The 15,146-nt window shown below is 41.3% G+C and overlaps 1 protein-coding gene across 7 annotated transcripts in view; it reads left to right on the plus strand.

The window, feature by feature from the left end:
- cacna1bb (calcium channel, voltage-dependent, N type, alpha 1B subunit, b) overlaps positions 1–15,146 on the plus strand; it is a 256,626-nt gene that overhangs the window by 198,034 nt on the left and 43,446 nt on the right. For all 7 annotated transcript variants that reach the window (XM_076886301.1, XM_076886302.1, XM_076886306.1 and 4 more), the window contains 3 exons: positions 6,101–6,197; positions 9,314–9,474; positions 9,597–9,734. In XM_076886301.1, the coding sequence (XP_076742416.1) occupies positions 6,101–6,197; positions 9,314–9,474; positions 9,597–9,734 (396 nt within the window). The remainder of the gene's footprint in view (positions 1–6,100; positions 6,198–9,313; positions 9,475–9,596; positions 9,735–15,146) is intronic.

Here is a 15,146-nt window from a genome sequence, read left to right on the forward strand (position 1 = left end):
TCAGCTCTCAGACAGGTCCACAGCTTGATTATCACTTTCAAGCGAGATGGCTACGGCAAAACCGCTCTGCTTGAGGCTTCAAAACAGTAGTCCACAAACTAATGGGTGATGGTACTGTTGCTACATGCGTCTTTTATATACAATTTGTGGAGAGCAAGCTAACATGTAGCCACTAATCAGCCACAGCTTAAAAATGATAAAACTGTCAAACAATTGTATTCACAGAAAATGTAAAACTCAAAGACACATATTTACAAAATGTTTTTAATTTGCTTCAGAAATGGTTAAATGCAAATACCAGTATAACACTCTGTAACATTATTACCTTTATTATTATGTTGCATTTTCTACTAATTTTCTAAAATATTTTCCGCAGCAGTAGTAATGCACCACATGATCAGAGTATAGCTGCATTGGTGTCTTGGCTCCATACCCATGATCTTCAGCATACTAAAACACTGCAATGTAACAGAATTACTGTAGGACCACATTTCTTAACTCCAGAGTATATGTAGTCAGTCATGACATTATAATCATCTTCATGTCATCAGTTTGATTTTCCCTCATATTCAGTATCCACAAACACTATTTCTTCCAAATATTTTATCCAGCTTATCTTGCTTTAAAAGGGTGTTTACTTTAAATTTACTTAAAAGTCACTTTTTTGTCTCTTATCTTTGCTTTCTTTTGATGTGTTTTGAAGTTTGAACCACCAAAATTGTCACTATATCTTCACGCCTGGGTGATATCTGTGTAAAGTGTTTATTTTGCTCTGTCTTGCTTTACATGCTGCTGTCTGTCTTTGTGTATTGTCTGCGTGCATATGCTTATCATTTCTTTTCCCCATCAGATCGCAACAAAGCGTGGCCAGGTGGGAATTGTCAGTATCTACTTTTTTTCTTTTTAGCCCCTCGTACCCTTTTGCCCTCCTCCTGTGAAACACAGAACATTCCTCTTAGCAGCCTTCGAGGTTTACGTTGTCGCCCTTCATCCCAAAGTGCTTGGGATGTGACTCCCTTCCCTCCTCGCTTTCCCTCCCTTTTATAAACCTTTTCTCCTGTCCCAGTATTGGGACATCAAGACAAAAAGGAAACATTGGGAGCTCTCCCTCATAGCTTTCAGAAGTTAATCAACACACAGACGGGGATTTGGGCTGCAGGAATCTGAAACTCAGGTTATCAGTTGTATCAAAGCTTAACTCCTTACCTATCCTCTCAGTTTTCTCTTTTAATCATGACTAAAGTCAATTTAATCGGTTAAATGTCCAAGAGATTACCAACCTCCACCTTCATCTCTTCTTCTTTATGCCTATGGAATTAGAGGGCAGCCAATAAAGGATTATAGCTTCTCTCATGAATTCACCTTAAAAAAAATTTTTCATTTGTTCCTCACAGCCTGTAAACTCACAATAGACATCTGTTTTTCTCTGTTAAAAGAGAGTTTTTGCTTTGTTAATATTTGTTTTTGAAAAAGACAGAATTTTAGAGTATGCCATATTTTTAACCTTTTAAAAATGTTTCTGAATAAATGGAAGTAGCGGATCGGGCTACACTGGGTGAAGAGTGTGTTAACAGTGTCCTCTTGCAATGTTGTAGATTTGAAAATACTCCCATTAGTAGAAATCAAAGAGGAAAATGGAGAAAATATGCAAACCAGCTGCTGCTATGCACTAGAGGCTCTAAATGAACACTAGAAAGGCTGACCTATGATACGGATTGTGTTGGAGATATTTTTTAAAATGTGATTTTGACCTGCATTTTCAGCTTTTGCTAATAGTCAAAGAAAACCTTCACTATTACCATTAAAATGGGAAATTAATAAGCCAAACATACATTATACAAAATTCCTCAAGAACTTTGAATCCTCTGTAAATTTTGAAACAGAGAGCAGGAGCTTTGCGCATCCGATTTTGCTGATGCAGCTTTAGACGTCAGATGTTACGAGTCTGAACAGGAAATCTTCTCTTTCATGAGCGAGCAGCGGCTACAGAAGTTAAGCTACTCCAGATGACCTCATGTGTGGCTGCTGAATACGTTGCAATCACCGCTGATGTGTGCTGCATTGACATGAAAAACAAACTCCCCGCCCGTGCGCTTCTGAAAGCTATTGGGAGACTGTTCTTGCCATCTCAATGTGTTGAGGTCCTTAAAAAGCAGGACTGGCATTGACTTCGCAAATTGCATGCCAGAGTATCCAACTTATACAAGCATGAGAGCCGCATGCCGTTTTGTTAGATTTTTTTATTGAGAATTTGAAAGGCCCCCGGGGCCAGATTTTTTTGGAACCATGCTTCTCTCCGGTTTGAGTTCTGTCCTTCCCTCGCCAGTCACCACATATTAAAAAAATAGCCATGTTCATTATTCTGGTGGGTTTCTCTGAGTCCCCTAGTACCTAATAACAATCCTTTCTTTTTAATGAGACCCTGTAAAGCGCTGACATACTGACCTGGGTCTGTGCGAGTGTGTCTGTGCTTGTCCAGCTACCTTAATGAGGACCATTTTCACTTTGGGAGCATTAGAGCAAGAACAATCTGTAGAGGAACTTTTTGTCCTGTCCTCACTTCTCCAAAGGTCTTTTAAGGTTGGGTTTTAGGGTTGCTGAGAGGTTTAGACACAGTTAGGGTGGTAAAAATAGGTAAGCACACTATGAGCCAGGAAAAGGTATTGAAGAAGGCATTACTGTATGTTAAAACTTTGTAGCTTTGTTTCTACATTTTCTTTTTGTTTGCCTGTATCTTATTTTTATTCTTGCTGCAAGACTAATTCTAATGTGCCAAGAGGCTAGCCTCCAGGTAATGACCCAAAAAGAAGACACAAGAGGGAAGGATTGTGCTTTAAATTTAATGTGTATTTTTTGGAAATATGCCTTTTACTATTGCAGGTCGAGGACATCTTAGGCTAGTATGCTAATGTTAAAAGCTTGTGATATGCTGTTGGGTATCTCGAACTAATAAACTTTCCAGACAGGAATAAACCAAAAGTTTGAGTTCTTTACAGAACTCTTCATATAAAATGCACTCACCTGCCACTTTGTTAGGTATACCTGTTCAACTTCTAAATAAGTAACTATTCAGCCAATCACATGGCAATGACTCAGTGCATTGAGGGGTGTAGACATGATTGATACAACCTGCTAAACTTCAAACCAAGCATCAGAATGGGGGAAAATGTGATTTAAGTGACTGATCAACAGATATAATGAATGCTTATCTACTGGGATTTTACCATGCAGGCAGGGTTTACAGAGAATATTCTGGAAAAGATTAAATCTCCAGTGAACAGTAGTTTTCTGAGCAAAAATGCCTTATTGGTGTCAAAGGTCAGGGGAGAATGGCCACACTGCTACCAGGTTATAGAAAAGAAAGAGTAACACAAATATCCAGTTGTTACAACCAAGCAATGCAGAACAAGTTGATGCTTAAAGTACATGGGCTCCATGAGCAGAAGAACGCACCGCGGTAAATATAGTCTCAGGAAACTGAGACTATATATCCAAACGTTAGGCTGCTGGTGGTGTAACGGTGTGGGGGGATATCTTCTTGGTACCTTTTTTTTTTTTACACTTTACCAATTAAACACCACAGCCTACCCGAGTAATTTTGCTGACATTGTCCATGCCTTCTTGAGCACACACAGTGGTCAACAGGATAACACTCCATGTCACAAAACTCACATCATCTCCAACTGGTTTCTTGAACATTACACTGTACTGTACTCAAGTGGTCCTCTACAGCAGCGGTCCCCAACCCCCGGGCCTCAGACCGGTACCGGTCCGTGAGTCGTTTGGTACCGGGCCGCGAGAGTTGAGGCTCAGGTGTGAAATGTATGGTTTTCAGGGTTTTTATCGGTTTTCAGCGTTATTTTGTTATCGTTTTTATCATTAACTCGGTTTTCCTGGGTCTTTTCACGTGTGTTATGAATAAATATTCTTTTTTTCGGTACCGGTACTAGTTTTATTTTGTTGTATTTATCCGCGACACCTCCGTGAAAATATTGTCGGGCATAAACCGGTCCGTGCCGCAAAAAAGGTTGGGGACCGCTGCTCTACAGCCACCAGATTACAATCCAGTAGAGCTTCTTTGGGATGTGGTAGAACAGGAGATATGCATGATGGATATACAGTTGACACCCACAATGCGTGTCACTAATTAATAAAAAATCCTTCACACTCAAACTATCCTTGGCCAGTGTCACTCTGTGAATGATGGCTCGACTGTATGTCATTATCATGATGGCTAGTTTTTAAACCCCCACACTTACTTCCCATAAATAGTGAGCAAAACGTGCAACGTCTGCAGTGACAGCAGTGGTTCCTGCAAAGAAACTGCCTCCTGCACCTGCGGCAGATTCTTTGTGCATTTACTGTAAAAATGTATGATTTTGTGTGTTATTAAACAGAAACAATGCTAATTTGTATTGTGGAAGAAGCATCGAAGGAAGCAATACCTGGAACAATTCACTACCAGACATAGTCCTTCAATGAAAACTTGAAGTATGGAATGAAAAGGGTGTAATTTCACTGTTGTGTGAATAGCTTTTGTTGTGGATTTTGAAGATGGAAAAAACAGACCAAAGGAAAGATTAAAGGAAAAGAAAACAAGAACAAAGGGAAAGAAAATGAAAAGAGGCTTAAAAAGGGGTTTGGAAGAAAATACATTATAACAGGAAACAGAAAAATAAACAGAAAATACACTGAAGCATGTAACAAACAAACAAAAAAGAAGGTCAGAATCTTCAAAGAAAGAAAATATTGAATGTCAGGAAGGTGTGGAGGGAAGGGATGACTGAATGATGGAATGAAGAAGCGGAGGGAGGGCAATAAGGAAGGAAAAAGGAAAAGGATTAAGAAAGGAAGGCAGGAAAGAAAGGAAGTGGTTTTAGAAACAAGATCAGGACAATGGGAAAAGATAATAGAAGGAAATAAGGTTAGAAGGAAGGAAAAAATAAAGATGGAAAGATAGAATAAGGAAAAGAAAGAATTAAGAAAGCTGGGGATGGACTACAACAAGGGGGAGAGAAGAAGGGGAGGAAGGAAGGAAAAGAAAAAGCGATGAAAGGAAGGATACGAGGTTTGGAAGAAAGAAAGGGCAGCAGGTTTCAGGGAAACAAGGAAGGAGGGGTGTTAGGACAAGGAAGGTAGAAAAGAAGATTTGAAGAAAAGAGGCATAGTAAGGAGTTATACTGGGAGGAAAGAAGGGCATTAAGAGAAGGGAGAGGAGGGAAAGACAACAAGGAAGAAGAATAAGTGAGAAAGGGAAGAAAGGTAGGAAGGGAAAGAAGCATCAATGAAAAGACAAAAAGGATGAAATAAAAGGAAGAAAGGAAGTAGATATAGAAACAAGGAGAGGAAGGAATGATGAAAAGACAGGAGGATAAGAAGGAAAGAAGGAAGGGGGAAGGTAGAAAGGAAACATGTCTTCCCAATGTGATGTTTATGTAAAGTTTGGTCAGAAGGTTCCTTTGTAAGTGCGCATGCGCCATTAGCGTGCTGCCTGCTGTAACCCCTAATTTCCTTCGGGATTAATAAAATATTCTGATTCTGAAATAAGGAAGAAAGGCAGAGAAATAGATAGGAAGGAAAGGAGCTAAGGAAAACTAGGAAGGAAAACTAGGAAGGAAGATGTGGGAACAGAAAAGAGAACATAATGAGTCTGTGAAGGTTCTCAGTCATCCAGGTCACCATAGTCAAAGGTGACCTGGATGACTGAGAAAAGCGTCAAAGTCCAGACGCTTTTCTTTGCAAGCTCCTTTGAGAACATAATGAGATTCACACATCTTAAAAGATGCGTGAAGTTGTAGGAATGAAAGAAAAAAAAACAATAAAAAGAAAAACAAAGCAGCCAAAGGGAAGATCAGAAAAAAGGAAAAGAAAGGGAGTAATTACAAAAGTATCTCGATAAGAAGAGAAGACTGGTGAAGCATGTTTCTGTAGAATAACATACCTCACTCACATGCATGTGTTCTACTAACAGAATATATGCATCCTACAATATAAACCTGGTGAAGTGCAGTCAGTTCTTGTTAATGCAGCCTGAGTTGAAAGGGTTTAGAGTGTCATTGCACTACATCACCCAGACTAACTGTACTCTCAATCTGCACAGAGGGACAAAAGGCAAGGACATCAACACTATCAAGTCCCTGAGGGTCCTCCGGGTCCTGCGGCCACTCAAGACCATTAAACGGCTGCCCAAACTGAAGGTACGGTAATCAAATCTGTCACAGATCGTTCTGTAAGTCTGTAAGAAAAACCAAAAACCCACAGAGCACCCAAACAGTCCCGATCCGCCACAATATGAAACAGGAAAATACCACCGTGTAATCCATTTATTTCAACAAAGCAACTGTATTCTAAATACCACCTTTTTAAACGGTAACTGTAACGGAATACAGTTACTCATATTTTGTATTTTAAATACGTAACGGCGGTACATGTATTCCGTTACTCCCCAACACTGTAGATAGACCTGCCACCGCACAGTTTAAACCGTTCTGAACATCGAAAGTCTACAAGAATCAGTGGAACAACACAACTAACACATTTGAATCCTGGTTTGTCTGTTGATCAGCTTGCTCTATTCAGCACTTCATGCCTCCTACTTATACACCCCTGACACATTCGTGCACACAATCGAGAGGCAGTCAAAGTCTCCAGAAATCTACTCTACCATATCAGACATGAAAAGTTTGATTTTTGCTTGATTTTTTGCTTAGATACTGAATTTTATATTCTGTGTCTTACACGCCTACAGTAGGCGAGTACTTGGTTCTCGAAGGAGTTTTGTGGCAATTAACAATGAAACACATACTTAATGCACTGTAACACATTACACTGATGATTTCTCATTGTTTAGCCAATGTTTTATGACTTATGCAATATATTTAATCATTTGGACGTGATTGCTGCATTTGCAGTGTTAATAGTTTGGCTTATTTGGTGCTCACTTACCTGTCAGCCTTGAGCTGGCAGCTATTCCTCTTTTGTTTGTGATGAATTGGCAATTATTTCAAATTGAGTTTGCAGAAACTGGGTTACCGCAGAAGTGAAGTCTGTTCTTCTCTATTTGTCTTCCATCTTCATTAAAATATGTTTAAATTGTGTGTTTCTAAAAAAGAAAAAAGAAAATCATTTAATTTAAAGAAAAAAAGGTGGTGTTTTTTTTATGTGGATTTACAAAAACTCCTAGGATTACATGTCCTCATTATTGGAGGTGTTGTGCTAATTATACTGAGCTTATGGAGAATTGATTACTGCAGAGAGTTTTGAAGATCTTTAAAATCAATAGTTAGAATTTATATAATATATTACCATGATGCAGCTATTATAAAGATATATATTATAAAGAATTACACTGGGAGCACAATGCTGTATAGAATCCTGTTTTCCTCAATTGTTGTCTCAGACACAGAAATGACAGCTTTCCTCTGCTGTGTGGACAAAAGTATATGTCAAAAGAGGAGAGATCTGATTGGGCTAATAAAAGTGAGATGATTGAGACAGATCGAAGGTGGCAGACAGACGCCCATCCAAAGCTCTTCTTGGATACTTAGGGAGAGTGGTTTGAAAGGACAGGCTGGTTAAAGTACCTCTGTCTTCACTCTGGTTTAAGAGCAGCCTCGATGGGAGTCACTCAAGTAGCAGATATTCACTGGTTACATTGCATACATGTCAGAATGGATCGACAAAGCACTTCATCTCTCAAAGAGATCCCAGCACAAGCTGACAGAGATAGTGACAGGCACAGACTGCTGTTTGCAGGTGGGAGATGGGAAAGATATCTGGGTTTAGAACAAGGCTGACTGTGTCCGCAAAGTGGCCCTTCTAGATCAGCGGTCCCCAACCCCCGGGCCTCAGACCAGTACCGGTCCGTGAGTCGTTTGGTACCGGGCCGCGAGAGTTGAGGCTCAGGTGTGAAATGTATAGTTTTCAAGGGTTTTATCGGTTTTCAGCGTTATTTTGTTATCGTTTTTATCATTAACTCGGTTTTCCTTGGTCTTTTCACGTGTGTTATGAATAAATTTTCTTTTTTTCGGTACCGGTACTAGTTTTTTTTCGTTGTATTTATCCGCGACACCTTAAAGGCCGGTCCATGAAAATATTGTCGGGCATAAACCGGTCCGTGCCGCAAAAAAGGTTGGGGACCGCTGGTCTAGATTACAATTGATCCAGATTACTAGTGAGACTACAACAGCTTTTCATTCAGAAACAAAGCCATCTAATAGAAATCGTTGGTTTATGAATATAGTCTTTGTTTAAAGTGAATATGTCAGCATTACAAACAGAATTGAAATGTCATCCCAGTAGTGTGAATTTGTTTAGGTGATGTCTAGCAGACAGCTAGCAACTGTATCGTCCCCGTTTCTGCACCAACCTGCCCGTCAAAGCTGCTACATCTCTAATAATGCATCATTTTGAACTGTAAAATAATGTTTCAGCTGCTTCCTTATTCACAAGGGTTCACCACACAGGGTTTTTATACCAGGTGTCCTTCCTGATGCAACCTTACCCCTGTGGCGACCCCTTGTGGTTAAGCCAAAAATAGCACAACTTTAAATATTTATAAAATTTAAATTGTTTCATGAAGGAGTAAATAAAATATAGAAATAAAAACAGTTTTTTAGAATCAGCCTGTAAACATGTATTGTTCCTTTAAAGTCGGGCATTTTAACAGAGTCTCTGTGCACTGACTGTCTTTCGGAGGCAGCCTCAAGTGGCCATGAGAGGTACTGCATGTTGCTTGCCACTTTTGTGATGACTGGAGGTTACAGTCGGGAAGATACACATAAATACCTTACTATTAATTCAATCCAATTAGTTTAATTTCTATTCTATTCTCTTTATATAGTATCAATTTAAAAAAAACTGCATGCATTATGCTGTAAAGACCCTACAATGTTAGAATGAAATCGCAACAATCACACGACTCCCTATGAGCAAGCACTTGACAACAGTGGGAAGGAAAAACTCCCTTTTAACAGGAAGAAACCTCTCACAGAGGCAGCCATACAACGTAAAACACACAGAGAGTGAAAAGAGCCCTAATAATATGCTTTGTCAGAAAGGAAAGCTTGAAAGTTGTCTCGAGGTTGTCCGAATGCAAACTGGGAGCTGGTTCCATAATAAGGGGCCTGAAAGCTGAAGGCTCTGCCTCCCATTCTACTTTCAAATACTCTAGGAGTCACAAGTAGGCCTTGAGCCTGAGAGCAAAGCACTCTGTTAGGATAATAAGGTACTGTGAGGTCTTTAGATGTGACAGGCCTGATTAGTCAAGAACTTTACAGTTCTGTGTGTGTGTGCTTGTGTGTGTGTTTCTCAGGCTGTATTCGACTGCGTTGTAAACTCTCTGAAGAATGTCCTCAACATCCTCATCGTCTACATCCTCTTCATGTTCATCTTCGCTGTGATTGCTGTTCAGCTCTTTAAGGGGAAATTTTTCTACTGCAGTGACGAGTCCAAGACCCTGGAGAAAGACTGCAGGTACGTTTATATTACTGTTTTTATTACTGTTGTCTATTCTAACTACATCTTCCTCCTCCACTTTTTTTCTCCTTTTTTTGTCACATCTTTTCAACTAATTCTGTCTGCCTTCTTGCTTTCAGGGGTCAGTTTTTGGACTACGACAGGGATGAAGTAACGGCGAAGCCCAGAGTGTGGAAGAAGTATGAGTTTCACTATGATAACGTGCTGTGGGCTTTTCTAACACTCTTCACCGTCTCCACTGGAGAGGGCTGGCCAGTGTAAGTCAGGACAGCCTGCATATCATTTTCAGTAGCACCTAGATGGAGGTCCAAGTGGTTTTTTATCATTAAAGATATGAAACTAATAAATCTGATTAATTGGTGCAGAAAGAAATATTGCTCACATTTTTAGCTGACAATAAGTGCTTGAGTGTTGGAAACATTCGTGACTTTTTCAAGTTAAAATTTCCATTGGTGATTCATCCTGAAAGGCACTCATCACACCTGGAGCCAGATTGTACTGTGCAGTTTAAATGTACCTGATTTATCCCAGATGTAATTACTTGGCATTCTGTTAATATGCAATCAAGTTTCATTGCATAGATGTCAGTCTGTCATTCTGTGCCTAGAGGTAGAAACGCAAAATAATGTTGCCGTGGGGGTCTAAGTGTTAACGCCTTTGCTTGAGCTGAAGTACCACAAGCAGATTCATCGTTGTCTCTGTCAAAGGTCGTTGATGCCTGTTTGCTTTTTGGCATTTCATGTACTTACCTGAAAATGAAAAGTAGATTGCTAAACTGAGTGAGCTTGTCATGACAGCTGAAAATCACAGACTTTCTAACAAGCTGTGACAGCTCAGTAAGACCATAATCACAAGGAAGGACTCTTGATTGGTTTTATGCTAGTACATTGCACCTGTAGATACTGCAATATGAGTGATAGAGACACAGCCTTATAACGTTTTGTTCTTAACCTAAAAGCCTTAACCTAAAATGATAATGTATAAAAGAAAAAGAAAAGAAATATTATTAATAAATTAAACAGAAGACGTGAAGCGGAGGGGAGGATTAAGGTTATGGCAAAAGGTTTGGACGACTTAGAGAACCGCAGCAGGCGCGACAATATTCGCATCATTAACCTGAAAGAAGGTGCGGAGGGTGAGAGCCCTACTCAGTTTTTTGAGGCTTGGCTGCCTGCCACACTCGGGCTGGGACACAGCTCCGCGGGTAAAGCCCGCATTAAAATTGACCGCGCACACCGGGGCCTCGGCCCGCGGGGTGCTCACCCCAGGCCGGTGATCATCAAGCTCCACAACTCCGGAGATAAACAGCGGATTATGGCTGCAGTGAAAGCGGCCCCCGAACTCCACCACGACGGGCAGCGGATCTTCATACATCAGGATTTCTCCTACGCGATCCGTGAGAAACGACGGGGATTTAATGCTTCTTGCCGTGCCTTAATCGACAAGGGCATCCGCTTTAGGATGCGCTATCCAGCGACGCTTGTGCTGACTTACAATGGCAATGAGCACAAGTTTGAATCGCCTAAAGATGCACAAAGTTTCATCAATGCGCTGGATTAATAGATGCTTGCCCCGTACAAACTGTGGCACTGCCGGACTTAACTGGGACCGTGTCATTGGACGCCTGAGTCCGCAGCGTTTAACGCAGTTTGAGGAGGCAGAGACGGTTTAACGGGGAAAATAGCCTAATTGTTTACTCAGTCTCTAATTTTGATTCACAACTGACAGTAACCCGATTCCATTCAGGTTTGGGGAGCGGGGGCGGGGTTTTGCTTTGTTTTTGTTTTTTTTCTCTTTTTCTTGTCTTCTCTCTCCTTCTCTCCCGTGGAGTGAAACTTCTTTTGGCTGCACTGGGCTTGTGACACCACCCGGTGGGTGGCATTTTCATTTTTATTGTTTCTTGTTTGTCTGTTTTTAGTCCGTGATACCTTGACGTTTATCTTAACTCTGTTATTGTATGCAATTTGTTGTGTGGGTGAAGGTTCCTTTGCCATCTTTTTGTGATGGTTTTGTTCATGTCAGCACGGCCGGTTCAGGCCATGGGTTAAGTCTTTCACATGTCTTTTATTATGATGGCTCTTTCTGTTTGCCTTGGGTTGACGATTCTTGTCCAATGACAGATTACTTTTGCAATGAGTAACACTAAAATTATTACTCTTAATGTCAAGGGAATTAACCACGTCATTAAGAGGCGCAAGATAATTTCCTTACTCAAAAAAGATAGAGTGCAGATTGCATTACTGCAAGAGACTCACCTCACAGATTCCGAACACCTAAAACTCAAACGTGATTGGGTGGGACAAATTTATTATTCCTTCTTTAACTCTAAAAGTAGAGGCGTCGCAATATTGGTCCATAAAAATCTACCATTCACGCTACATACTATTGTAAGGGATACGGACGGACGATTTATTTTGATTACTGGGCTTCTATATGGGGAATTAATTCTATTGGGAAGTGTTTATGCACCGAATACTTTTGATAGATCGTTCTATTCAAATCTTCTGGCAAAAGCCTCCCCTGTGTGTCCGAACCACGTAATAATTGGTGGGGATTTTAACTGTGGCTTGAATCCTGAAACTGATTATAATCCACCAAAATCTCAACCATCTTCAAAAATGGCAAAGGCTACAACGGACCTCTGTTCAGGTCTTGGTCTCTTTGATGCTTGGAGAGTTTGTAATCCACATGTGAAGGACTTCACATTTTTCTCACGCCCCCATTTTTCCTTTTCCAGAATTGACTACATGTTTGTTTCTGGATCTGTCCTTGACAGAACCCGGGGCTGTTTGATCCACACATGTGCGCTTTCGGACCACTCATCAGTTTCAATGGAGCTATCACCACCTTATTATGACCCTTCGTCTAGACATTGGCGGCTAAACCCAGCTCTCCTTAGTGACCCTAAATTTGTAAAGTATTTAGAAGATCAGTGGGAACTCTATCTTTCTACAAATGACTTACCGGGGGTTAGTGCTTCTACTCTATGGGAGGCGGGTAAGGCATTTCTCAGGGGCTCCGTTATCTCTTTTACCTCGGCAAAAAAGAAGAGCAACTTAGCCAAACAATTAGTGCTTGAACGCAATATCACTGACTTGGAGAGGGAGTTTAAGAAATCCTCGTCCATTTCTGTGCTTCGGAAGTTGGATGCAGCTAGATCGGCCCTGGACCAACTGTTAACTCAGAAAGCGGAAACTGCAATATTCTATGCGAAGCATAGATTATTTGAATCGGGCAACAAACCTGGACGCTTGCTCGCCCGACTTGCCCAAGGGAAACGGGGCTCTTATGCAATACCCTCTCTAAAAGATAAGGCAGGTGTCTTACAGTTTGAGGCTAAACTTATCAGCAAAATAATGAAAGAGTTCTATCAAGACTTATATTCCCCTGAGTGTCAAAATACTGTAGACGCCAGGAAACTGTTTCTTGACACTGTTAACCTCCCTATACTGTCAGAGGAAAGTCGATTGGATCTATGCAGCCCTATCAGGGTGCAGGAGGTCTTGGATGCAATTAAATCCTTACAGAGTGGGAAGGCTCCGGGCCCTGATGGGTTTGGGCCAGAGTTTTATAAAAAAATGGCCAAACATGTGGCGGGTCCTTTGTTGGGAATGTATACAGAATCTCTTGAGAGGGGCGTGCTTCCACCCACCCTAAACCTTGCCCATATATCCCTGATCTTAAAGAAGGATAAACCCGCGGATCTGTGTACATCCTACAGACCTATAAGTCTACTTAGTGTGGATTGTAAGATTCTGTCCAAAATTTTATCCAGACGTTTGGAGGAGGTTCTGCCGGTTCTGATAAAGCCTGACCAGACGGGATTCGTCAAGGATAGATACTCCCGCTCCAATGTCCACCGACTCATAAATGTTGCGCAGTTCTCTCAGAACACCAATTATAGGGCTCTTGCGATCTCTTTGGATGCTGAGAAAGCATTTGATCGGGTGGAGTGGGAGTATCTATTTGATGTTTTGGACAGGTTTGGTTTGGGATCTGAATTTGTCAAGTGGGTCAAACTGCTGTATGGGGCCCCAGCTGCAAGGGTCTTGGTTAATGGCTCGGTCTCGGATGTCTTCCCACTGGGTAGGGGAACGCGGCAAGGATGCCCCCTCTCTCCCCTGTTGTTTGCACTTGCTTTGGAGCCACTGGCAGAGGCTATAAGAACTGATCCTGAGATCTGTGGGGTGACCTTGTCGAATACTGAATACAGGATTTCCCTTTATGCAGATGACGTGTTGCTCTTTCTCACTAAGCCAGAAACTTCTATTCCTGCACTGACACATATCATCAACCAATTTGGCCTCTTCTCAGGGTATAAGATAAATTATGATAAATCTGAAGCTTTGCCACTGGGTGACGGGGGGAGGTGGGACGCTCCTCCTAATTTCCCTTTCAGGTGGTCGACCACAGGTTTCACATATTTAGGTATCAGGGTGTCCGCAGACACAGCGGAGTTGTACAAGTTGAACTTCAAGCCGATTGTGGCCTCAATCAAGAATGACCTCAATAGGTGGGTTGACCTCCCCCTGTCTTGGACGGGTAGAATAAGTTTAATCAAGATGAATGTGCTACCCAGAATATTATACCCCCATTCAAATGTTGCCTCTCAGGATCAACAGAAAAACATTCATAGAGATTGAGGGATGTCTTTCTAAATTCATATGGCGTGGGAAGAAATCTAGACTAAAGATACAGATTTTACAACTGCCCACGGATGAGGGGGGTCAGGCACTGCCCAACTTTTTATATTACTACTGGGCTTGCCATGCACAAATAATCTCAGGGTGGTTACATTCCTTCCTTCACCGGGGCGAACCATCGGTAGATGCCTGGTGCTGTGACCCTCTCTCACCTCTTAGTCTCTTATCCACTGACCTGGCGGACCTCCCTCTTGGTGTCAGAACTAATTCCGTCTTGATGCCCACTTTAAAGGTTTGGCGTAATATTACTGCCCACGTCGGAAGAAGAGGTTTCTCTAGTGCACTGCAGCCTCTAACTAGGAATAAAGCTTTCCCCCCGGGTATTGGCATTAATATATTTGATGATTGGTATTCTAAAGGTATAAGATTTATTTGTGATCTGTTCGAAAGGGGTAGTTTTATGGCCTTTAATCAAGTTCAAGTTAAGTATAATTTACCACAGAAACACTTCTTTGGATTCCTGCAAGTAAGGCATTATGTGAACTCCCTTAAATTTCCAGCCAATCAACCAGTTTTGAACCCTGTTGAAAGCTTTCTTCTCAAAGTTAACGAGGAAATGACTACAAAAAAGAAATTTATTTCTCTTTGTTATGGGAAATTGTTGTCTTTGAACTTTATAACCACTGATAAGGCCAGGGTTCGGTGGGAAACCGACCTCGAAGCTCAGGTTGGTGCGGAAGCATGGTCCAAAACTTTCAGATCTGCCATGAAATTGTTTCCCTGTAACAGACTAAAGGAAAGCCAGTACAGAATCTTACATAGACTACAGCGTACGCCGGAGTTCCTAAATAAAATTCACCCTCAGATTTCTGCTCTTTGTGTGAAGTGCAATACGGCTGTAGGGACCTATTACCACTGCATATGGCAATGTCCTTTAATTACTAGATTTTGGAAGAATATTGCTATAGAGCTTTGCTCTATTTTCCACCGAACGATCCCACTGAACCCTATGCTGTTCGTTCTGGG

Source organism: Maylandia zebra, linkage group LG7 (genome assembly GCF_041146795.1).
Source record: "Maylandia zebra isolate NMK-2024a linkage group LG7, Mzebra_GT3a, whole genome shotgun sequence".
NCBI lineage: Eukaryota > Metazoa > Chordata > Actinopteri > Cichliformes > Cichlidae > Maylandia > Maylandia zebra.